At 38.7% G+C, this 27,447-nt stretch overlaps 1 protein-coding gene across 2 annotated transcripts in view; it reads right to left on the minus strand.

The window, feature by feature from the left end:
- Positions 1-27,447, minus strand: part of LOC309637314 (uncharacterized protein) — a 537,821-nt gene that overhangs the window by 333,629 nt on the left and 176,745 nt on the right. For both annotated transcript variants that reach the window (XM_082411732.1, XM_082411731.1), the window contains 2 exons: positions 22,506-22,651; positions 15,659-15,739 (listed from right to left, as the gene is read on the minus strand). In XM_082411732.1, coding sequence (XP_082267858.1) covers positions 15,659-15,739; positions 22,506-22,651 — 227 coding nt within the window. The remainder of the gene's footprint in view (positions 1-15,658; positions 15,740-22,505; positions 22,652-27,447) is intronic.

The following is a 27,447-nucleotide window of genomic DNA, read 5'->3' on the forward strand; positions in this document are numbered from 1 at the left end:
CAGTGCAGTGTTCCAGATTTTGGCCATTCTAATAAGTATTCAGTGGTATTTTTGTTTTAATTTGCATTTCCCTGATTACATGTGATATGAAGCATCTTCTCGTATGTTTATTTGCCATTTGTACATCTTCTTTGGTGAGGTGTCTATTAAGTTCTTTAGCCAGTTTTTAATTGGGTTGTTTGTTTTCTTATTGTTAAGTTTTAAGAGTTATCATATTTTGGATAACAATCCTTTATCAGATGTGCCTTTTGCAAATATTTTCTCCCAGTCTGTAGTATACTTTCTAATTCTCTTGACATTGTCTTTCACAGGGCATAAATTTTAAATTTTAATGAACTTGAGCTTATCAGTTTTTTTCTTTCATGGATCATGCCTCTTACATCTAAAAAGTCATCATCACCAAACTCAAGGTCATATAGATTTTCTCCTATATTATCTCCTAGGAGTTTTATGGGTCTGCATTTTACATTTAGGTCTGTATCCCTTTTGCATTAACTTTTAGAAGGGTGTAAGGTCTGTGTCTAGATCCATTTTCTGCTTTTGGATGTCCAGTTGTTCTAGCACTATTTATTGAAATGACTATCTTTGCTCCATTGTATTGCCTTTGCTTTTTTGTCAGAGATCAGTGGACTACATTTATGTGGGTCTATTTCTGGTCCCTCTATTCTGTTCCATTGATCTATTTGTTTATTCTTTCATCAATACCATACTGTCTTGATTACTGCAGCTGTATAGTAAGTCAAGTAGTTAGGTTGTGCCAGTTCTCCAACTTTGTTCTTCTCCTTCAATATTGTGTTGGCTCTTCTTAGTTTTTTGCCTCTCTGTGTAAACTTTAGATCCGTCTGTCAATATCCACAAAATAACTTCCTGGGATTTTGATTGGGATTGTACCGAATATATAGATCAAGTTGGGAAGAATTGCTATCCTGATAATACTGAATCTTCCTATCCATAAACTTGGAAAATCTCTCCTTTTACTTAAGGTTTTTATTTTTTTTATGATATCTTTCATCAGAGTTTTGTAGTTTTCCTCATATAAATCCTATAAATATTTTTCTAGATTTATACCTAAGTATTTCATTTTGGGGGGTAATGTAATCTTTCTAGTTTTTCACTATTTTATACCTTCTTTGTTTTCTTCACACTGGTCACCCTGCCAAAGCTTCACTCAGCCTCTGTCTCCAAAGCCCTTACTGTAGTTAAGGAAGCCTTTATTTTGGGAGTAAACTACTACAAAATATTTTAACTGATTTCTCTGTTTCCAATAGTAATAATCATAACAATCAGGAGACTGTTGAAGTGGTCCAGGCAACAACGATGAAGGGCTGAACTGAAGCCTTGGTAATAAGACAAAAAAGACAAATTTAAGGAATATTTAGGAGTAAGAACTGATACAAATTGCATGTGGAAAGAAAGTGGGGAGGTGGAAGTATACAGAAAGACTCCTCAATTATTGGCTTGGGAATCTGGATGAAGACAATGTCCTTAATCGGGATCAGAAATAAGATGCAGGATGAGGTGTGGAAGGGGAGATGATGAATGAATGCATAAAGAGTCTGAGGACCCCATGGTACATCCAAGTGGTAACATCAACAAGAACTCAAGATAAAGATCTGAGATAGAGGGCTTCCCTGGTGGCGCAGCGGTTGAGAATCTGCCTGCCAATGCAGGGGACACGGGTTCGAGCCCTGGTCCGGGAAGATCCCACATGCCGCGGAGCAACTGGGCCCGTGCGCCACAACTACTGAGCCTGCGCATCTGGAGCCTGTGCTCCGCAACAAGAGAGGCCGCGATAGTGAGAGGCCCGCGCACCGCGATGAAGAGTGGCCCCCGCTTGCCGCAACTAGAGAAAGCCCTCGCACAGAAACGAAGACCCAACACAGCCAAAAATAAATAAATAAATAAATAAATTAATTAAAAAAAAAAAGATCTGAGATAGAGATACGGAATTTCACATCATCAGAGTGTAGGTAGTGGAAGTCACTGGCTTGCTGATGGGGCTGGATGGTTAAGAAGTCAGTCTTTAGAGACACAGACACGGAGAACAAACGTATGGACACCAAGGGGGGAAAGGAGGGGTGGGATGAATTGGGAGATTGGGATTGACATATATACACTATTATGTATAAAATAGATAACTAATGAGAACCTGCTGTATAGCACAGGGAACTCTACTCCGTGTTCTGTGGTGACCTAAATGGGAAGGAAATCCAAACAGGAGGGGTTATATGTACACGTATAGCTGATTCACTTCGCTGTACAGCAGGAACTAACACAACATTGTAAAGCAACTATACCCCAATTAAAAAAAAAAAAAAGTCAGTCTTTCACACACCAACAAACCTGAAAGAAAAATATAGAGACAGAATAATATAGATACAAAATCAAGAGAAATATGGTTATTTTTCAAAATTATTATTTCTTTTTAAGACAGGAGAAATTAGAATATAAGATAAGAAAGAGGAAGGTATCAGTTGAGATGAAAATATAAAAGTTGCAGAGGAGAAAAGGAATAAATGATGAAGCAAGGTAGGGAGGCCAAGAGGATCCAGAACAGAGATGAAATGATTGTTTTTGAGTAAGAGCACAGACACAACATTTCCTAAAAAGAGAGAAAGAGAAAATCAATAGATGTGGCTTTAATATCCATTGGGTTCCCAAAGAGCATATGAAATTCTCACCTGAGGACTTTGTTTTTTTTTTTCTATGAATGGTAGGTGAGGTCATCATCTGGGAGACAGTTAAATCCCGTGGAACATGATAAAAATGTGGAATTGCTATTGCTATGAATGGAAGAACTGGGACATAGCAAAGAATCACTGAGAAGAACTGAGGACTCATTTGATTCTGGAAACATAAAATTGTAGCACTAGGCCACCAAACCCACAGTGATGATATTTTCCTCAGGGGTTCTTGCTCATTCTACAGACCAGGAATCAATGCAGGGCTGTAGATTTTTCTGGGAAGATAAAGAAGAAGGGCAAAGGGGAAGAGAATTGAGGGTACAGATCTTTCCCACAATCCATCACTTAAAGTGACAAAATCAAGAAAAATCTGGAGAATCCCCTACTTATACAACATATATCTGAAGGGATTTCCAAGTTTCTCCCTATCTTCTTGATAATGTACAGGATTTTCCCTTAACCTCCAGTATTAGAAATTAAAAGCTTAAAATTAAAATTCCTAGTTGAGAAGATACACTGTTGAAAGATTAATTATAGAAATACTGTAATCACCAAGCACAAATCATGGATTCAGATCCCCCTCATGAGTGGAAGGTTCAGAGACTTTAGTGTCCCACAGATTGTAGGTTCAATTCCCAACTGTAACACTTAAGTGCTATATGACATGATAAGCATGCCTTAACCTCTCAGTATAAATGCCCTCATGTGTAACATGGGGGTTAAAAATGTACCTTATTCACTTTACATGAACAATACAGGTAAGGCAGACGATGATGATGATGAAGATAGATAGATAGATACTCAACAAACAGTATCCATTAGGTCTTACTGTCTCTTGTTTTGATGGAGGGAACAACTCAAAGAGCAAAGACACACAACACCCAAAATGTGAGGTAACCACCAAGAAAGGGAAGTATTACAAGTTGAAGACAGGCTTCACTCAAGCCACACTTTTAGCCCAGGGCCAAACCTGTTTGCTATCTGCTGTTCAAGATGAAAGAAAAATACTCAATGGGGTATGGATGTGTATCGCAACTATGAACAAGATAACCTAAAAGCGTCATTTTTTTGCTGAGCCTTATGACACAGGACAACGCTGGTTCACCTGTTTTACATATATTCCTCATTTTAGCACAGCCAACTTCATTAAAAAGGCACTGAATTTCCAGACATTCTCTTCACCGTGTCAGTGATTCTTTAAAAAAATACACAGCTCTTGCGTCATCTTACTGTTGGACAATGTATTTTAATTACTGTGCTTTTGAGGAAGCGCAAATGGCTCCCAAATTCACAAAATGTTTTCTTACCTGAGCGTCCTTGAAAGGTCCTGAAATCCACCCCTCAGTAAGAGTTCTCTATAGAGTGGAAAGAGGCTACCCCCTCCTTTTGTTTTGTTTTGTTTTGTTTTAAGAGAACCAAGGCATAACCTTGAGACCACCCTCCCAAGTAAGATATAGAAAATGTCAAGGACTGTTGAGCACCCAGCAAATTGCCACAGTGGATCAATGAGAAGTTACTTAGCACAGGTGTTTAATTATGATGCATTAGGGAAATGGGTAGTGTTCAATGGCGCGCAAATACGAACCTCCACCTGTGCAGAGGGCTAGCATTGGTTCATGGAGTGATAACATCGAGAGAAGCAATTGTGCTCCAATCTGCTCAAGGGCCTTTCTTTTCTCGGTTGGTGCGACCAAGTTCACTCTCAGGATGCCATGGGTTTTCCCCACATGAGCAGGTCCGTCATGCAAGTTTATAATCTGCATCTGGGTTATCTCTCCAGGAATTAGCTAATTCTGAAAGCAAGTCAAAAATAAGAATAATTCAAGATGCCTTGCAGAGACTCTCCAGGTACCTTCCCAGAACTCTGACTTTATGATAAGCACAGGAAACCAACTCCCTGGCCAAATGACCAGGCAAGGTCATTGTGATTCATCTCAAAATATAGCCAGTTCCTTTCACCTCGTCTGGGTACCATTCCATAGTCAGGACTGCTATGAGGCACTTTTACTGAGCACTGTCCCAAATACTTCGTACACATCATCTCGATTAAATCCTAGGAGGTAGGTACTATCGTAATCACTATTTTAGAGATGAGAAAACTGATGTTAAGAATTATTACAATTATTAGTACATTGTTAAGGATTATTACATACCAAAGGCAATGCTTACGCTTTTACTTGGGCTATCTGACTTTCCAAGATCCTGCAGTACCATGCACAAGACTCTAAAGCCTAGAAGGGCTTTGGGTTAAGACACAATATAGTCAAAGTTTGTCTGCTGCATGCTCATGCCTACCACCCACTGAGGACGCCTCAGCAATTATTTCTTTATCTTTCAGACAATCCCTTTCTTTCTCTCCTTAATTCCTCTTCCCAAAGTACAAAATTCTCTGCAGCTACCCTCTTAGGAGCAGGGAAGCAGATCTAATAAGTGAGTTGCAAGCAAAGCTATTCATTCTAGTGTGGCATTAGTGTAGTATGGTCCTCTCTTTTAAGGACTGGCCAATTAGAGACAGTGTGTATGAACTGGCAGGATTAAACAAGCAGCAAAATGATACGGCAAACATTCGTGGCCTTGTTGTCAAGAAACTTGAGTTCCCCCACAGACTGTGAGCTGCTAGAGGACCAAGATTTTGTATATGAGCTTACTTATCTAGCTCAGGGCCACATGCATAGCAGAAACCCTATATATGCTTACTGAACTGAATAGAACTGAAAGTATAGGCTTTCCCACTTACTTTGGTATCATATAACCTTATACAAGCCACTCTGTATAGGTCCAGTTGCCTTACCTGAATGATGGGATAGTTAGACCAGATCAGTGGTCTTCAGACTTCTTTCCCGTGGAAACTCTTGTTCAAATGAAATGAGTGCTAAGGACTGAATATTTGTGTTTCTCCAAAATTGATATGTTGAAACCTAATGCCCAGATGATGATATTAGCAGTAGGGCTTCTGAGAAGTGCTTAGGTCATGAGGGTGGAGCTCTCATGAGTGGGGTTAGTACCCATATAAAAGAGACCCCAGAGAGCTAGCTTGTTCCTTCCATCATATGAGGTTACAGCAAAAGGCAGCCTTCACCAGGCACCAAATCTGCTAGCACCATGATCTTGGACTTTCCAGCCTCTGGAACTATGAGAAATAAATGTCTGTTGTTATAAAGCCATCTAGTTTACAGTATTTTGTTATAACAGCCTGAGTATAAACAAACTAAACAGATAAAAGTAGAGCAGTTTTGACTGAATTTATGAGCTATCCCCTTCTTCTCTTCTCTAAGTAGGAACACAGTTTAGAAACCATTAGGATTGGTGGTAACTAATTTTTATGGTGCTAGATGATTATTAACTATGTGTTTCAAATACCTAAAAGGAAACTGTGTTTTAATATAGTTTGGTGGGGTTTTTTGCTGAATCAGTTTAATTTTATTTTGACTTTCTGGACAATAGGGTTCAACAAACACTACTTAAGAGCTTCATCACTTAGTAGCTGGATGACCTTGGAAAGTTTTCTAACTGTTCTGAGCCTCAGATGCCTCATCCTGAAAATGGGAATAGTATAATAAGGAGGTTACAAGGTTATAAGGGCTGTAGTGTACCTATCCAATACCTGCTGCAGAGTAGATGCATATTTAATGTTCCTGTTGGAGTGAAGAGCCTTTGGGCCAGGGTGTAAGATTCCAGCACTGCACACCAGACCCACCAGATGTGTGTCTGGCCCTACAACAGACCTGGAGGTGGATCCCTAGTGCTGGGAGGATGGGGTTCCACTGCCAATGGCTACTAGTGGCCGTGATAGCAGTCGGTTTATTTCTGGGAAACACAGTACCCTTGGACAGGGTGAAAGCAATCAGACACAAGTTTACTATTTTCTTTGGAATTCATTTTCCCCAGCCATAATAAAGTTTAATTTCTGTGAAATTAATTACATCAGTCAAGACTCCCAGGTTTGGTCATTAAGATTTTTAAAGCCTATAAAAACCAAACATTTATAGTCAACTAGTTAGGTTTCTTCCTCCCCAGGAAATGTATCACAGTGAATTTTAAGAAAGTTCATTATTATACACTACTTCAAGATGATCATGAACTATTCAAAATTATTACTTACAGCAATACCCACTACTGATTTCATACCACTGCTAATCAGCAGTGAGATACCTGAAACTATTTTAAAGTTTTGACTCAATTTAAGAATGTCATAGGGGCTTCCCTGGTGGCGCAGTGGTTGAGAATCTGCCTGCCAATGCAGGGGACACGGGTTCGAGCCCTGGTCCGGGAAGATCCCACATGCCGCGGAGCAACTGGGCCCGTGCGCCACAACTACTGAGCCTGCGCATCTGGAGCCTGTGCTCCGCAACAAGAGAGGCCGCGATAGTGAGAGGCCCACGCACCGCGATGAAGAGTGGCCCCTGCTTGCCGCAACTAGAGAAAGCCCACGCACAGAAATGAAGACCCAACACAGCCATAAATAAATAAAAATAAATATATAAATAAAATTCAAAAAAAAAAGAAATTTGCCAAAGAACACATAACTAATAAATGGCAGCACTAGGGTCCAAAGCATTTAAAAAAAAAAAAAAAAAGAATGTCATAAATATTTTTGAATAGCAGCTGCACTGTCAAAATTCGTCAAACTGAATAGTTAAGATAAATGCATTTTATTACATGTTAATATCTCCATTTTAAAAGAAACATCACAGACATTCAAAAGAGTTACACACCAGAAGTTCTTAAGACTTGGTATTTTTACGTAGGGTAATGGTCCATGTAATTATATGTGAGATGTGAGCATTTTCTAGTAGATCTTAATGGAGGCATCTAACCATCTTCTTTATCTTTAGGGATTGAAAGAATGTAAGATTTGGTACCGGGGTCAGTGACATGCTGAAACATTTGAATTCTCCCATTTGATGAAGCATCAGTCCTTTTCCCCCCTTAAATTCTTTTATGTGACTGACAGTTTCATCCATTTTCTCCTGAGGCTACTATTGAAATTCCTTTGTACTTGTGGAAGCAAGTTTGCTGGTTCAAGAATTTTGTTTTACCTGTGCCTCTAAGACTTGTCAACGGCAAATTAGGACAAGGAATTCTAATTTATGTTTCAAAGGCCTCAGTAGTAGTGAGAAGTATTTTTATTTACATCGCCCCCCAAAAAAAGTGTCAAGTCAAGATGATGAACCACAACACACTGATGTACAATTATTAGAAAATTCCAGGAGGAGTTGTGAAATATGAGAAGCAAGGGCAAGTGGGGATAATGCCAGCTAATCCTAATAATGACCCTAAAGAGTTCAGGGCAGCAGCTGTATATACACATACATATAGCTCCACATAAACATAGATGTATTTAAAGAGTTAAAACCATTTCTGACATTTCTACTACTATATAATAAACCTAATCTGAATACTAGTCGCACATACAGTGATTCAATGCTTATTGCTTTGTTGACATGCTATAATGACTATTTTCAAATATGCAGAAAAACTGAATGAACTCTGCAGTGAATGTTCGTATACACACCACTTAGAATCTATAAATAATATTTTGCTACATTCATATATCCACCAATTTATCCATTTATCCATCTTATTTTTTGAAGCATTTCAAAGTAGGCTACAGACCTCAGTACCCCTACATCTCAGAGTGGTTTTTATTTCTCTTTCACTTGGTGCTACCCTAGTCGCTAAATGATTGCATTGGTACTTTTAGCCATTTTTACAAAGACATTTTTTCAGTACTGAATCTGTTTACTTGAATGAAGGTGTTTTACTTACAGGATCATTCTACTGGCAATATTATGGGGAATATGAGAAGTGGGAATGAAGAGGAATAGATTTCTATCTCAAGCTCTATTCAGCAAAGTGCAGAAAATGTAATCTAATCAAATTGAGGTAAATTCGGTTGCTTTCATGATCATGATTTTCCTTAGACATTTCAGGTTTAAATTCAGTGAAATTCAAGATTGACCCATCACCCCTCTCCTCCTCTCTGGGGTTGACACAAAGGGACTGAGGCACTGGTGCAGAGAGGTGGATGGATCTACTTCTCAATCTTGACCAGTATCTCTCCTGTGATGGAATCATCTCAGATACACTGTATCCTGTCTGGTCCTCAGACAAAATCCCCATCTCTGCGCCCACAAGTTGAGACATAACTGGGGGCTTATCCAGTCCCTAGAGGGTTGTTCTCCCCATCCTCCAATGTGGATAAAACCCCTGTGTGCCCATGGATATCTTTCTTAACTAATCTTCCTTTACACTTGGCAAGGGGCGGGGAGTGAGGCACAAGAACCTCTGCATATTCTCCCATCCCCCTCTGTGGCTTCAGGAAACTTAACAGTTTTTCTTTGGTCTTCTCACACCTAGACAGACCACACTGCCATTTCTACTCTTGGGCATCTAGCCATGGTGGCACAGTACAATTCTCTGCTTTTTTTGGCTTCACCCACAGGGAGAGGAACAGTGCCTTTAATCTCAGATCTTCAAGTTTTAAAAAAGTCTGTCCTCCCCCCTCACCATACACACAGAATTTTCACACTTCACCTAATACTCTTACTCCCTTTCCAAAATTTCTAGCCTGTCTATTCCAGCCCAGACGTTTTTGTATTCATTCCCTGTGCCAGGTAAAACAGGATAGCTAAGTATTCTTCCAGAGTTCTTGCTTAATCTAAGGTCTAGTCCTCAGGAGATCAGAAGCTCAGCATTATCTCATTTTGTTTCTTTTTGCATTTCAGCTATGACTTCCATTTTCCTGATGCGTGGAGGCCAAAGCATAGTTAGAATATAGGAAAGGCAGTAGGATTTCAGATTTAAAAGAACAAAAACCAAAGAAATAAAAACCATCACTTAATACTTCTTAGCTCATCTCTTCACATCTCTGCTGGGTGGGTCCTTCTGCTGTCTAAACCGTTGGCTCTTAACCAGAGATGATCGTGCCCCTCAGGGGACATTTAGCAATGTCTGGAGACATTTTTGGTCTCCATCCAAAAAGCTGGAGGAGGTGGACGCTATCAGCTTCTAGTAGGTGAAGACATGGGATGCGGCTAAACAACCTACGATGCACAGGACACCCCACAACAAAGACTTTCCAGCCTAAAATGTCAAATAAAGCCAAGGTTGAGAGAAACACTGGTCTAAACTACTCTTTCTAAAACTAAGGGGTGCAAACATTCAGCTAAAAGATGAATAAGGTCTGAGAATATAATGTAAGCCATGGTAATTATAGTTGATAACACTGTAGTGTAAAATTGAAATTAGCTGAGAGTAGAACTTAAATGTTCTTATATAAAAAAAGGATAAATATGGGAGGGGATGGATGTGTTAATTAACGAGAAGGGGGGAATGCTTTCACAATGTATATGTATATCGAATCACCAGGATGCACACTTTAAATATATATCTTACAATTTGATATATCAATTATACCTCAATAAAGCTGAAAGAAATAAATTGAATACATGCATACACAAGTACATAAAACTATGTTTTAGGGAACCCAAAGATTCTATGGAAGGGTTATCTCAGAAGCTGAGCGGAAGGCAAGGAGGCCATGCCCCCACCTCCACTTTATTCAGAGAATTCCACTTTGCCTGTAAATTTCCAAGTAAGATGTCATTTGGGGGGAAAAAAGGAAGGGTTGTTCCGCCACATTTTAAAATATCTTTAGAATAGATGACAGAGCAAAGTTTTCCCAGTTTTTTTTTCACAGATCATAATTTTATTAATTGGGGGAGAAGACTGAAATAGTATTTTGCCAATTCATGACATTAATAACATTTTTAAAGGCTCGCATTCATTTTACCATTATTTCATAAGAAAAATAATTCTTTCCCAATAAAAAGTTTTAAAATTTCAGAATAAAGGATGGCAATTTGAATTAAAATATTTTAGCCTTAAGGAAAACTGTAATGTTATCTGTATTCTTCTGATTTTGCAGCAAACAAGTAAAAACCAATGAAAACAGACCAGCCTCCACCGGCCGACTGATGGGAACCTCAGCTACAGAACTCTTCAACTCAGGGATTCAATAAAATCTATTCCAACCTTTCTGCTTTTCCTCAAAGTACCATGTCCTTCATCCAAAGGGCCTTGTGAAGGTTCCTGCCCAAAATAACAATAGTAAAGAGGGCTGACATTGACTAGAACTTCTCAAACAAACTTCAGTGGTTTGAATCCTGCTGTGCAGCCCTGTCCAATTCAAACTATGTTTCACAGATTCCATTACAGGGTTAGAGACAAATAAATTATGAGAAATCACAGTCTTTTTGTTCATAATGGATAGTTGTCTATACTTACTTCTCCCTTCCTTCACCCCCAATTCAAATTCCCAGGAATTAGCACCATTACAATTCCTAGCTGGGACTAGACACAGTAACCTAAGGCATGAGACTGATGGCCAAGTCAGTAAAAGAAGAGACAAGAGTGAAGAGAGATGATGTTGTATCTGAACTTTTGATACTGACCAAATGGTCTGATTGAAAACTCACGGTTTGTATATTCATAGGCCGTGAAAACAACAGACATAGATATTTTCAAGCATTGTTCTTTCCCATCATATTCCCACCAGTAATAATGACTGCCAAGGGCTCATAATCAGTGGAGACAGTGGAATCTCCTGTGGGTCAAATATAGTTTACAAAGACCAGCCCTGCCTATCCTACCATCCAAGTGATTCTGCTCCATGTACACCAAGAATGAGAGAGCAGGTGAGAATCATTAGCTTCGATTATTTTTTTATTTTATCTATTTTTTTAATCTACATTGACTGGTAACATTTACTTATCTAGAGAAATCTCATTTGTAAATACTTAGGCCATTTTATTTCCTCCCTGTTAACACCCAGCCCCATCCACACCCTCACCCTCACCCTCTACCATGCACTTTATGAAAGTAATTTGATCAATGAACAGCTCTTAGAAGAGATAGATTAAATTGTAAAACAAAAACCATTTCCCCTGCATGGATTTCAGTGATGTCATCATATTTTACACTGTTAAAATAACTTACATCATTAATATCCAATTCTAATGACTCACCTTCAAGCACATGTATATAGACTATAAAAATCTCACAAAATAAAGATATGCTTTTAATTCCTAAGAGTTTAAAAGTCTAAGAAAATGTCATGTATATATAATCATGTATAACATAACCAGATCTTATCTGGCCAACGGAACACACAGGGTGACTCACACATATGCACACAGAGTTTTCTAATTCTACTGTGGGCTTTGATGCGATTATTATTACTTCATCTTGTTTTGTTTTGCATGGCTGTAATAATAGAGAAGATGTGGCTACAAACGAAAGTGAAGCAAAAAAGGAAAGAAAACAGAATTAAAATGTATTGAGCTTAATTTCTGGGTCATACACTATACTTCACTGTTTTTATATGTTCTCATATAGTTCTCACTACATATAGTCCTTTGAAGTACGAAATTAATTTTGTATTATTTCTCCCACTTTACATATGATGAAATGGAGTCTTAGAGAGATTAAGGAACATACCCTTTGCAAGTCCATAGCTTTAAACCCAAGTAAGTCCAACTCCAAAGTCCCTGATCTTACTAGCCTTACCATGCTGAAGAGAGGATGCCTTCGACGGGCTTTTACCTATTATATGCCAGATGCCTAATCATGGTGTCATGGAAAAGGAACTTGGAACACAAAGAACATTTTTAAAATTCATTCATTCCACACATATTTATTGGGTACTTTCTCTGTGCCAGACAGAGGAGAAGCTCCTACTAGAAATGTTGACATGGAATAAAAGACAAATATTAGGCAACTGCTGAAAATTACTGAATCTCACCAAACCTGTTGGTCAGTTTCCCAGAAGGGCTTCTGCACTAGAGCTGGTAACACCACATCTTGGGGGACTTATGATTCCCAAGGATATAGCTACTTATTCTCAGAACTCTGGTATCTGGCCTTATTCAGACTTCCATGATTTTTTTCTATCACAATTTACATATTATCTGCAAATTACTAATTTTTAAAAATTCAAATCATTTAAATTTTTACAGGCTTGATTTTGTTTCTGTTTAAGAGATATATAGTACCTACTTCACAGTAGACTGTCACAGAGGTGTTTTTTGTTTTTTCCTGGAAAGAATCTTAGAGAACATTCACCAGCCCAAACCCACTCATTTTAGGCACAGAGAGATGACTTTATTTTCTGTACTCACAAGACTAGATAGTAGCAGAACTAAAACAACTCTAGTCTCCTAACTCCTGAGGTAGTACTATTTCCAATTCTGTGTTCCTGCTCATTTGGAATTGAGTCAATTCCTCAAATAGGAAAGTCTTTTCAATTTATAGCTCCAATTATGGGTATGAGAGTCACAAAGTTCTCTGCCTATTCCCAGGCCCATTCTCTAATTAAACAAGTGATAAAAGATGTGACTGATGTAATGAACATCAAAAAAAGAAAAATAATGAAATAAACATTATGAGGTTATGAGTTGGCTTAAGATCAATTCCCTGGTCTTCATTATCCTTATTTGTACAAACTTGGATTTTGCCCAAATGAACTCCAACTTTACATACTAATTCAGCAGAGTAGTAGCTTCACAGGTTTTAAGCATTAAAAAAAAAAAAAAAAGTAAGGTATCAAATTCAGTCAAGAATGGTTAAGTTCCAATATGCACAAGACATTATCACAGGCAATACAGGAAGTAAAATATTTCCAAAACATAATCCCTGATCTTAAATTTAAAAATATTACAATCTTTTTGTAAAAATAGCAGAATTTCCTTTAGGAGAAGAATCATGTCATATCATTCATTCATTCACTGGCCAATTTATTGAGCATCTATTACATGGAAACACTGTGTTAGGGAGACTAGTTAAATTGAATCTTGAAAGATAAGAAGTTGTGAGGTAAATATATTATGAAGTGGGGAGAACAAACTGGACATACATAGGTACGGAACAGAATCTGTAGGACTTTCCCACTGGTAACAGAGGAATGAGAGCACAAGAATCAAAAGTGATACCAAGACCTCCAGCCAGAGGATGAGGAGAAAAGAAGTGCCCTCAACAGAACTAAGAAAGCGAGAAGGAACTGGTCTCTGAAAATTGGTTCAATTGAAGAAATGTTTAGTTTGGAGAGCTGGTAGGACACCTAACTAGGACTGTGGAACAAACAAATAAAAATGTGGACCTGGATCATAAAAAAGAAGGCAGGGCAACAGACACAAGTGTGATTAGAGATGATGAATGATAGATGATGCCCCAAAAAGAGAGGGAAAAAAATGAGAGAAAAGAGACAGAGACTGAATATTTAGAAAAACCAATATTTGGGGAGGTGAAAGAACAGTCTTTCGAAAGAAGCAGTGAGGAGAAGAAGGTCAGAGGTGTAACTTAGAAGAGAAAGGAGAGAATTTCAAGGAAGGGAAGATAAAAATTGGTTGGAGCTATTGGAGATGTCAGGGATTTTATGGTGGCCATGAGAGTATGGCCATCCATGAACTCCAGGCCTGGCAGAGAGGCAAATAAAGGTAGTGCAGGTGTGATGGAGGGAAGAACTTGGAGTTGCAGGAAAGTTAAAACTTATCACAAGCACTTTTATTTAGCGTCTGAAGATGTATGAAGGAAACTCCTTCAGATTATTAGACTATCTACCTAAAACATCATTTATAAACAACATCAACATCAAATATTAGGCCTAAATTTCTTAGTCATTCATTCATTCATCAATTAATGCACTTATACATCCACCTTCTCAAACAAGCACAAAGACAGGTAAGGGGAATACAAAACAAAAGTGATTTGTGGTCTCTATCTTCAAGAAGCATTCAGCCTGTCAGTCTGAGTCAGAAATACAAATAAAGAGCCCCAAAGTATGCAGTTGCTATAGCACAATCACAGGGGACAAAGGAAGTTCAAAGGATGCACTGGAATTCCCTCCAGCTCCAGGCTTAGGGCTTCTTATCAGAGCCAACAAACACTGCAAAGTGTTGACTCACCCACAGTACAGTGAAAATCAGAGTAGGTTCTACTGAGAAAAGGTTATTAGTCCCACTGTTCATATGCCAAATAGCAATTGGCAAACTCAGACAAATAGAAGATAAAGAACCTGAATAAAAGAAGCTGAAAGAACTGAGCAACCAAACAAGTTTTGTCTTTTCATCAGAAACCTTCGCCTTAGGACTTCCCTGGTCATCCAGCGGTTAAGACTCCGAGCTACCAATGCAGGGGGCCCAGGTTTGATCCCTGGTCAGGGAACTAGATCTCTCATGCCGCAGTTAAGACCCGGCACAGCCAAATCAAAAAATAAATAAATATTTAAGAAAAACCTTCTCCTTGCTTTAATTGCAATAGGTGACTACATAGAAAATGTAAAGGTTTTTTGTTACTGTAGGTAAGACTCACACAATCTTTCTTCACAGAGGTCTTACAAAGAAGGTGTTGTCTAATATATGGCCATAGCACAAGCTAAGGGTAGTTGCTGTGATTACTCTTTCTGCAAAGCAGAAACAAAGCAAGCTTACTAATGTCATTCTGATTCACCAAGTGCAGCCAAGACTGTTCTCCTTTCAGCAAAACTGCTGAACTGTGTGGTTGAGGCTGGATGATTTCTGCACAAAAGGACTCTTCATCACACACAGATCTGAAGCAGAAGAAGAAACCTGTGAGGCTACAACAGATGTGCCATGTGGAAGCATCCCCTGCACATGGGCAGGTGCCAGAGGGACGAGCGAAGGCACAGGTCAGCCCAGCATGGGCCACTTGTAGTGAAGGAAACTGGCAAAACAACTTACAGGCCTTGACTCAAACCTGCCAGACCTGGTGTTCACAAGGCTGTGAAACAGAGAGGAGCAATATTCAATTATGCACCATCATGTAGAACTCACACCTTTCCTGGCCCTCCTCAGGCTGCAAGTCATCCGCAATTATCACCATCATGGCCAATTAGCATTGACAAAAAGCCACGCATTCCAGTACTGCACTGCCCGGCAGAACTTACAGGCACCTACCTCCTGCCAGGCAGTAACTTCTGCTGTTTAGAGACAATGAGGGTGTCCATGTACCTTCTCTTCCTGGGGTGACGGGTGGCTCTGGAAGAAGGAAGATAAAACCAGACATGAATTACACCAGGGAGGATCTTCCTCCTTAAGTGAGGGTCTGGCTTCCCACACCATCTGCTGAAGAAGGTGACTAGCCAGGAAAATGTCCCCATGTTCCCATGCCCATCAAACACAAGTATGGACGAGTACACACACACACACACACAGCTGAGCTTCATTGTGTGGAGCTTCAGGGAAAGAACTCTAAGTGAATGTCTATGTCCAACAGCCATTATGCCTCGGAATCCACAATTTTTATGGTTAAAAGGGCTTTTTAGGGTTTATCTGCTTGAAGTCCTTCATTACAGGGGTGAAGAATCTGAGATTCAGAGACACGACATATTTAACATGACACAGAAATAAAATATCTAAAAGATGATGTTTACCTTGTTTCGTTTATTCTGAAAAACAAAACCTTGACACTGATATTATCAAACTAATGAAGTCAAGTGGAGGACGTATGGGAAATGACTGGCCCCATACTCTTCTTTTTTTAATGTTTTTTTTTTATTGTGGTAAAAGTCACATAATATAAAACATACTATTTGAACCATATTTAGCTGTACTGTTCAGGGGCACTAAGAACATTCGCAGTGCTGTACAACTCTCACCATCATCCATCTCCCGAATTTTTCACCTTCCTAAACTGAAACTCTGTCTCCATTAAACACTAACTCCCCGTTCCCCCTGCCCACCCCACCCCAACTCCCCGGCCCCTGGCATCTACCAAATTCTGACTCTATGAATTTGACTATTCTAGGTACCTCATGTAAGAGGAATCAAACAGTATTAGTTTGCACCTGATGTATATTGGAATGCATTTTTAAGGTTAACTTAATATATGTCCTGCAAACAGACTGTATCTTCTTTGCTATAAAGTTCCTAACCATATTTAATACAGCATAAGAACAGTGAGTTCTAAGGCAGTCTCCAGCGCCTTCTGTCCAGGAGGAGGTGATGCCTGGGGCCTGAACTGTGATATCCATTACTTGCTGTAGTGGCTTCAGTACAGACTTCAGGTGATGAGTCACCTCTGTATTTTAGCCTTCAGAAGGGCACTGATGAGCAAGTGGTTATGAAATGAGCTCACTGTGTCTGTTCTTGTATCCAGGGAATAGTATATATGCTCTATTCTGCACTAAACTTTTGATTAAATAAGTCAAATAGGTCAGGATATCATGATACCTGTCACCTGCCACAGGACACATTCAGGTCAAAAACTGCTTTCAAAGAAGAATGCTCAGTTTCTAGCCAGTCCTTTTATTTTACAGAATACTCTATCTTTTATACTGTATAAGAAATCAGTAAGAAATGTGTATTCTCAAAAATCTTACCTAAATTTGCATTTACTAGCTGGTTTATACGAGAACACACTTCAGGCATTCCACCTACTTGAACACCAAATAATAGGCTATCAAGTTTAGTTCATGTATTTGAAGGATTATTATTGGAGGAAATTCATTTAGTTGCATTTTTCACAAAAGAAACAAAGGGAATTAATCACAACATTCAACTTTTATGTAAAACTTCAAACTATTCCAAACCAGCTTTGCTTTGTTCATTATAAGCCAACATCTTTGACTTGTTATTGCTTTCTCATTTCATTCTAATAGTTTCAAAAATTCATAAAATCATATTTTATATCTTAACACGTGAAAAATGTATATCTTAAGAATACCAAAGAAATTTGGAGGAAAATGTGTGAATATTAATCTACTGTTCTGTGCAGTATATGGATACATCTATACATCTATGTATCTATTTATATATCTATATGATACATCCACTTATGCAAATTAAATATATATAGCTATTGCTTTAAATCACACACAGGAAAATGTTTACATGCTTAGAATAGTTTTTCCAGAACAGTTAAAATATAACAGATTAATCATATCACAAAGATTCATCACTGGAGATATTACAGGGGTTTTTTTTTCTCCTTTCCTTTTTTTGGATCTAAAATATCTATTTCTAAATTTCATTGGTTCTGCCCCCCCATTTTTGGGTCACAGTTCTCTTGCGAATTCAGAACTTCTTGGCTTCTGCCTCAACATCTGAAAAAGGATACTAAGAACTAGGCATGACCCCAGAGTAACTGTAGAAAGGTGAAGTTGGTCTCAGTAGTGGTACAGATACTGGATCAGAAAGTCGGGCATCTCCATCAGTGGTACATGCCCTGGCTTAGATGTGGTTATCCTCCAATTAATAAAATCTTGGTCATTTTCTGTTTTTTTTCTCCCTCTCTTTCTCTCTCTCTCCCTTTATCTCTCTCCTTCTCTCTCTCTTCTTCTTTGACTGTATCAAATCAGATAAGAAAATAAGAAACTTCCAATTCAATCAAGAACACTTGAAAGGAAACATTTTCAGGCTATATATGACAGATCTTAACAGACCCATTGCTCAGTGATCAGTTACTCTGATGTTAGCAGAGAAAAAGTGGGAAAAGAGAAAAGAATCAACAAATGTGAACTGAAACATGAAAATAAGCCTGAGTTTCCCTTTCACTATTTTCCCTCCCCTTTAATAACTCCATCATTTTTGCGTTAAAATATACATAACATAAAATTTGCCATTTTAACCACTGTTAAGTTCTGAGGCATTAAGTGCATTCACATTGTTGTACAATTATCACCACCATCCATCTCCAGAACTTTTTTATCTTGCAAAACTGAAGCTCTGAACCCATTAAACAATAACTCCACCTTTTAATTTTAATTTTCTCAGTGGCCAACATATGTCAGTCAGCCAACCTTTTTAGCATTTGCTATCTACTTATCTGGTAATGAAGGAAATTGAATATGATGCTTCTGTCCCCAGGGGGTTGACACTGACGACAGAAGATGGACAAAGGTGCTGCTTCACAAGGTCGTTGAGCACACCTGACAATTAGGCAGGTGTTACAAAGTAGGATAACTGATAGTTTAGTTTCAAAGTTCTCACTGGTAATACATGACACATAACTGTTATCCAGGGAATATGTATTTTTTTTAAATGATAGATTCCTTCAAAGAGAAGAAATGGTGTTGCTATTCTAACGGCACTTCTCAGAATGTTATTTCTGAGTGTTCATCCATCTTTATTTTACAGATCTTCTGGGATAATTTTAAGCCAACTGAGATAGGCACTGAGAGCCCGAAGCATCCTAACATGTTCCTTGAACTACTTACTGTTGGCTACCGTGAATAGAGACAGGATTGGAACTGAGAATCCTTGTGTCCTTGGGCCTGTGCATGGGCCCCAAGCCCTGATGCTTTCCATATCTGTCATATCAGGATATGACAAATGGCACTTCAAAACTTCCAAGCCCAGCCTAAGAAGAGGTTAAAATACAATTTGCCCTTATTAACAAACACTGCATTGCTCTGAAAATTGTTTGCATCACTCACAAACACACAACCTCTTATTCACCTTTCTGTCTCGGGAGGTCAGCATTACAAATATACAGTTCAATTTTTCTTTTTTTAAATGGGAACCAGGTGTTGTTGTTGTTCTTTTAATTGTTGTTCTCGTTCTATGGCACCAAAGAGAAAGAGACGTGCTGATATATTCCAAATTGACTATTTGCGTTCTCTCTGCTAGTGATCATTAATTTTAGTTGGACAGTTATTCATGTAGCAATTTGCCACCATGATGACTGAGGAAAAATATTGAAGTGCTAGGCTTTTAAAATGGTAATATGTGGAAAGAGATATAATTCTCTTGCAAAACGTATTTCTCAAGTTTTATATTTGGTCTCTGGTGATATGAACCATAAAATCATGCTAGCTAGTCCAAACTGTTTTTATTGAACTCTTGGTTGGGGATAAAAAGGATGGAATCTTTTAAAAGCTAATTTGGAATACAAATATTTGGGCTCCAGCTATAGCACATCTATAAAGATATCTAGAATTTAGGAAGATAACACCAACGAAAAAGCATATTTCTTCGGTTCAATCCTCTCATGGAAAATGACATATATGTCGCTTTAAATAGCTGCTGCTGCTTCATGAAATTCTTCAAGAAATGAGCTCTTTGAAAGGATTTTGTTCAGTGCACTGTTTCTGCTGGTGCTTCGAGACTGTTATTGAATTTATATGGAAATGAAAGATGGAGACAGCAGTGCAAAACCAGTGTTTTACCAGCTTGCCTTTGCTCAGCCTCACAGAAAACCATGCGATTGACTTCATTAAGATAGATCCCTCACTGGCTTCTTTCTGGGCCTCCCTCTCCAGCCTAAATAACACTGAAACTATCCAGGTCTGAGTCCCTAGACAGCATTTTAATAGAACATGTATCACAGAAACAGGAAGACCTGGACCCCATGGCATGAAGCAACACTGCAGAGGAGTTAAGGTGACCCAAGAGGACCAAGGCGACACCTCTGATTAGGATGGGCTTTCTCAGATTTTGCTATCTCTTGGCAACTAGTCTAGTTCTCAGGACTTTTAACTGCACTTAATTCAGGCTTTGAAGTAATCATTTGTCTACACTGGGCAAAATATATTGTAGAGAATCGTAATATCAAGAAACAGCTCGGAGAAAAGATCCAGTCCAGCATCTCTTATTTTATAGATGAAGAAACTGAGACCTAAAATGTTTGGTTACAGATATGAACCAAAACTCACCCTGGCGTGCTGATTCCCCATCTATGGAGTTTTTCCTATAAGTCATTTATAGAATTAGGCCATGTGTTTGGTGCTTCTCCACAGAAGGCAAACTCTTTTAAAATATAGTAGAAACTAGAAACTTTTTATACATAAAGGTATGAACTACATCCTCAAAGGGTTCTTATTTTCTTTAATCCTTTTAAACCATCTTTTACCATCTGTACATTAGCTTCTCCCCAACAAGCAAATCTATAAAATGAAATTCCTCCATCTCATTCTGTCAAATTGAACCACACATTAATTGAAAGCTTAAAGAATTATTGTAATCACTTACTATTTTTCTTTAATGATTTTCAAATTTTGAGGTGGAGCCAAATACCTTTCTGAGAACAAAAAATAGAGCAGAAGTGATAGATATTTGGCAAGATTTGCAGGTAAAATAGATTTTGGAAATGTACATGTTTGAGGAGGCTCTCTTATAGGATATACTTAAAGACATCATGCTTAAAAGAAAGCTCGAAGCAATATCATGTTCATAAAAATTAACTGCTCTCTTAGCTAAGGTACAAGACCTGAATTCATGTTTTAAAATGCTTCTTTCATAGCTGATGCTATCAGAATTGGTTAAAATTTTACAATAAATGTTTGTAATGATACAATCATAAAATTTAAAGGGTCATCAAAAGGTCCAAGTTTTATTTCTTTACATAATTTCTCTACTTCAAAGGTGGTTCCTCAGTTAAGAGATAGCATTATCTGTAAAAGCAAGCTACTGGCCTGTTGTTATCTCTATGCCCCCTGAAAGGACACTATTACAAAAATTTTTTTCTGGGATTTATTATAGCATTTGATATTCCCAGCAATAGCCTAAATTTGTAAGACTTTTTCCTCTGTCCCATGAATAGTCACATTGTGTTACCAAGAAGTCAATTCTGTGTCTCACCCATCAACTTGTATAATGATAGTTATGCTATTTTAGTGTCTGTTATGTTCAGGTCAGTGCACTAAGCTGGTCATGCTCCAGCTCTAACCCTAGTCAACCCTCACAGGAATAAGTCATTATTCACTGCCATTTTACAGTTAGGGAAACTGAGGCATGTGGGGCTCAGCTGACTTGTCCAAAGTCTCCCTGCTACCCACGGGTAGAATTATCCAAACCTTACATTCTTTACCCTTCTCCCCAGCCTCCCTAAGAAGATACGGAGCCCAGAGGAAATAAGAAATAATACATGGTGATAAGAAGGATGTTACGACCAAGGGAGCCCGTAGAGACGGAGTGTGTGGCCTCAGGAAAGCTTGATGATTTCTGACACATTCTGCCTATAGCAATCCTTGGCCAGTGCCTGATTATTTTGGAGGACTTCTGTTTTCTGTAACATCTAAATCTATTGATCAAGAAGCATGTATCAAAAGCACACTATGTAAAAGGCCCTGTAGGAAGAGTTTCCAGATAAAATACAGTATACGTATGTTCACATCAAATTATTTCGATGAGACATACTAAAAAATTCTTCATTGTTCATTTGAAATTCAAATTTAGCTGGGAATCCTGTTTTTTGTTTCGTTTTGTTTTTGTTAAATCTGGCAGCCCTACCAGTAGGAGATATATACAGTTGCTTTGGTTCATTTTGCTTTTAATTGTCCCTCTCCCTCTTGGTGAGACACCCATAAACACATGAAAAGGAAGCCAATAATGCAATGTGATATTTGATAAATGTCACATGACTAGTGCATGTATTCGGTTTATCTTGAAAAGATTCAAAACTCCTCTCAGAAATGACTTTGAGAACATACAGCCCTCTCTGCCCAGATGTCTTTCTAAACTAGATTAGTTACTGTCGTCACTGTCCTTTTTCACACTGATTCATACTTTTATTTAGTCAGTTTAGAGTCGGGGACCCAGGAGGAAGGGGATGACATACTCAGAAGGGGAAATGAAGGAGAGTGTAATAATGGCGCAGGCAGAGCTAAGAGCAACTAGCAAGGAACGGTGAAGTCCATGAAGGCTAGCAACCTTGCGAAACCCTCCAGGGCAAGAGGTGGAGCCAGTACTAGATTCAATGAGAGCTTAGCTGTAGGAAAGAACTATAAGTTTTCCAAAAGCTGGTGAGACATGCAGCCAAAAGCAAACTGTGTCCCAACAGGGCAGGAACCAGGGGAATAAATACCTTGACCTCTGTCACTCTGCACTCTGCTGGTGCCTCCAATTGACCAAACCCAAGAGGAAGCCAGGGTGCAAGAGAAGCCTGCAGTGATTCCATAGAAGTCAGCTTCAGCTTCCAAGTGCACAGAGTACGGGGAGAAGGATGAAGATCTGAAGGGCACAAAGAGAAAATACTCAGCATATTCTGTGAAATCATTCATTTTTTGCACTTTGTAAGCATTTTATACATCTGCGTAACATCTGTTGCACCTTGTAATATTTTGTTATTATTCATCATTTTTTTCCTCTCAGTGGTCCATGAGCATCTCTCTTTGAAACTGATGAAAAAGCCACATATGATTTTGACCATTTCAAGTCTGCCATTGCCACTGAGGCCAAGGTGGCAGAACACAGCCTGCCAAATCCTGGCTGCCGGTGTCAAGGGAGAAAAACAGAGAAAGAGATGGAATTGCTTTCCTTTGGGATGAGGGGATGGTTTGCTTGGTGGGAACCCCACTGAAAGGACAGTAAGATAAGAGGGAACAAGGCAGGTTCACCTCCTTACAGCAGAGCCTACAGAAATCCTGTCCACCTCTCGCCCACTTCCCTGGGAGGCAGCAACTCATTTGAGAGGGTTTGTGGGGTCACAACTACAATACCACAAATCCCTTCTCTGATTTTTGTCAGCTTATGACTACGTCCAACACAGACTGATCACTCTGCATTTCACAAACTTATTTATTCACGAAACGTATTCCACAACACTTTCTTTTTCCACTGAGCCTCTCATAGTACCCCACAGAGCAGGAGAGACACCTAGGAAATAAATATGAATGCTGTCCTGAAAACGTGAAACGATCCTAAAATTACTTGAGCTTTCTTAACTGCTACATATATGCAAAGATCCGTTACATGTCGGAGAAATTACAGATGTGCCTTTCAATGTCCCCTTGAAAAAGCATCATCTCCCTCGTACAGTAGGGCTCTGGGGACACAGGGATGCGATACTTGTTAATTAACATTTGTCCAAGTCCTCTTAACTAAATTGTATCAGATGGGCTTCTCATCACGGAAGCTGACCAAAGCTACTACCTGAACATAATCCGATTGCTGAATAGTAAGCTGAAACTTTCTAAAGGAATTACATTTAATTTTGACAAACGTGCTATTTCTGTCACAATATATGTATTGATACTTAACTGAATAATTAAAAGCAGGCATTAGGATACATGCTTAACCTCATAAAAGAAGTCTTTAAAGGAGCCTGTTAATAGTATTTTTTGTATTTCTCTAGCAAGTAGGTTATCGAGTTTCCTAGCATACAACGTATTTATGGTAACAGTAAAATGTAGTTGCCAAGAGCTGAGACACTGGAGTCAGATGCACCTAATGTGTGATTTAGCCACAAGTTACTTCCCTCTTCATGCTTCAGTTTTCTCCTTGTAGGGGGAGCCTCTAAGATGGTCCCCGATGATTCCTGCTCCATTGATATTCATGCCCTGGCAGAATCCCCATCCTCTTGAGTGTGGGCTGGAGTGAGTTACTCACTTTTACTGAACAGAATACATGAGAAGCAATGAGACGTCACCCGAGATTAGTTTACAATCTCCATCTTGTAGGTTCCTCATCACATCCTTTCTCCATCAAGTCTTTCATTATGGGGGAAGCAAGCAACCTCATGGAGAAGTCAGTGTAGCAAGGACGTGAGGCCTGTTAACAACCAAGTGAGTGAACTTGGAAGTGGATCTTCTGTGCCCTATCAACAGCTGTGTGAATGGGCTTGAAAGTGGCATTTCCCCAACTGAGCCTCAAGATGACTGCCTCCTGGCTAATACCTTGATCGCAGCCTTGTAGAGATCCTGAGACAGAATCACCCAGCTACTGCACTCCTGGATTCCTGATAATCTGGACATTCCTTTTTTTTATTTTATAAATATTGTATCAAATGCATTAGTACTGTTTCAACTCTTATTTTTAAGTTTGTTTAGATCATCACTGACTGCTTTTATTTATTTATTTATTTATTTATTTATTATTTTTGGCTGTGCTGGGTCTTCATTGCTGCACACAGGCTTTCTCTAGTTGTGGCGAGCGGGGGTTACTCTTCGTTGCGGTGCACAGGCTTCTCAATGCAGTGGCTTCTCTTGTTGCGGAGCACAGGCTCTAGGTGCGCAGGCTTCAGTAGTTCTGGCTCACGGGATGTAGGGCGCAGGCTCAGTAGTTGTGGCACACGGGCTTAGTCGCTCTGCGGCATGCAGGATCTTCCCGGACTAGGGCTCGAACATGTGTCCCCTGCATTGGCAGGTGGATTCTTAACCACTGCACCACCAGGGGAGTCCCAATTTGGACATTCTTAAAAGCCCCAAACACATGAGCCAAAGTTTTCCCACAGGCTTGGCCATTCATTAAGAAAAGAAAGGCAATACCATAAATATGATATTCTGCTATAATCCAGTATGTTGTAATAAAGAACTTCAATCCTGGAGTCAAACAGATCTGATGTGAATCCCACCTCTGCCACTAAGTGACTGTGCATCCCTGCACAAGTGTCTTCACCTCGTCAAGTCTCATCAGTAAAATGGAGATAATAATAGTGCTTATTTCATTGAGTTGCTGTGGGGATTAAATGATACGAAGCACATAAAATGCTTCTGCCAAATGGGATGCATCCTCTGAATGTTAGTTTATTAGAAGTTTCATGGGGTAAAATAATAACCAACACATTGCAACTAAGAGTTTTCATTCCAATAAAGAGAGTTAGGCATATAAAAATTGAACTATAAATACAATGAGGTAGCAATGAAATAATAAAACTATATGCAAAATGCTTTGGAGAATAGAGGAGGGAGTAATAACGTCTGTCATAGGAAAACTTATTTGAGTGACTACATAATTATTTCAATGGTTATATGATTTGAGGAAGACATATTTCACATTGCAGTTGCTTCACTTATAAAATGGGCGGTTTTGGAAAACTTATTTTAGAAGTCGTGCCAGCAGTGGGACTACTTTAAGAAAAAATCCCAGGAAGATCCCTGGTAGAATTTTCAAAATGAGTAGGCCAAAACTGTCCCTTTCTTAATTCTCCTTCAGTGCTTACCCACCCCTAACAAACAAACAAACAAACAAACAAAAAAGGTGGAAATTACCTTCCAGCTCCTCAAGCAAATGAACTGACAGCTCTCTGGAAGAAGGCACCATGTGCAGGAGTGAAATGAGACTCTGGTGCCCACGTGGAATTTCAGTCTTGCCTGCCTTTCCTTCAGAGGGGGCTGGTCTGAGTACATGTTCTTATTTGGTCCTGGAAATGTGAATATTCATGAGGGAGGATGAGATTCTGTTATATAACCTGTATGAGGTTTTCTGATTTCTGTTATTGCTTTCCTGGGGTAAAAAGATGTTAAATAAATGACGCTGAATAATGTTATCTACAGTGTGCATGGGCTCTACCTGCTAGTGTAAAATGTGGCTGCAGTTTTGTCCTGGTATTATGGAACCAAAAAAGAACAGCTGTTTGATACTCAAAGGAAGGAACGCTCCTTTAAAAATACAAAGCGAGTATTCCTATAATGAAAATATATATATTTATTCCTGCTTGGATAACAATATTCAAATCTACTGTAAATGCTTTTATCTTAATTAAATTATTTTTTTCTTTTTACTCTGGACTATATATCAATTGGAAAGTTTACCTTTGTTAATAATTAAATAAGCACAAATTAAAGAAGGTATACTGCAATTTTTTTTTTTTAACTTAACAGAGGAGAAAAACATTATGTAATACCCAAGGCTCAAGTGCTGATGGATGAAGCTGAATTTGGAATTCTCCTTTTATGTGGGTGCTACCTTTCTGGAAAAGCAAAATAGCCAAGTATAGCAAGGGACATAAAGATTATCATTTCCTTTGGCCCTGTAAACGCTAGCTTTGGAATTTATGCTCAGAAAATATTTTAACATAGCCAAAATGTTTTAAGAAAGATCAGAGCAGAATATTTATAATAGGGGAAAAAAGGGTGGAAACAATGTAAAAGTTCACCATAGGAAAATAATATAACAAATTTGAAGTTTGGAACTACTGTGTTATCACACAGTCATTAAACATATATTAAAACTATGTAGACACAGGGGAAATGTTTATTACATAAAAGAGCAGACAACAAAATGGTATGCATATTTTAGCCAATTACATAGAAAACACATACATGGAGTCAAGGGCTAATAAGTTATATGCAAAAATGAGAATAAATTTTATGGTTATGAGATCATAGACATTTTCTTTTCAAAATATTTTTACAGTTGTACATAATTTTTTAAAAAAATAAGAGTCATGTGAAAACCAAGAAAAAAATCTAAAATCACTCTTAAAATATTCTTGTGTGAACTTCATTCTAATCCATTTATCAATGTCTTATATAGCTCTTACATTTATTTTATGTTACTTCCCACATTTTAGATGTTTGAGAAAATGAACGGTTGTATTAACATCTCTGTTAGCCTGGGCTTTTTAAGAAGCAGACTTCAGAATGAGATTAAATGTGTAAGAATTTTATTACGGGAAGTGCTTGTGTGAAAGGAAGTAGGGAGAGGGTCCGAAAAGGTCAGGAGAGCCACCAGACAGTGAGAGACCCTTGAGTGGAAGTGACATGGGTGGCCCTGCAGTTTCAGAAAGGTGGGGCAAAAGCCTGGGCACGTACTTCAGGCAAAGTCGGCTGTCAAAGACGTCCAGTGTCCTCCAGGAACCCTTGTATCCTGACTTTGCAGGAGCAGCCCACTGGGCAGTGTGGCCTCAGGGCAAACATAGCTCTGGATTTCAAAACTCAGCATCTGGGGCCCTTGGTCAGTTACCTCGCTCTTAACAAGAGGTCTACCAGGCACATTCTCCAGGCTGCCATGGTGCCCAATAATGATTTAAAGAAAGTTATCTGTGCAACAATATTTTAGCATCAGTCTGTCTGTCCTGAATGTAT

The sequence above is a fragment of the Balaenoptera physalus genome (assembly GCF_965194825.1).
Source record: "Balaenoptera physalus genome assembly, chromosome: 11".
NCBI classification, from domain to species: Eukaryota; Metazoa; Chordata; class Mammalia; order Artiodactyla; family Balaenopteridae; genus Balaenoptera; species Balaenoptera physalus.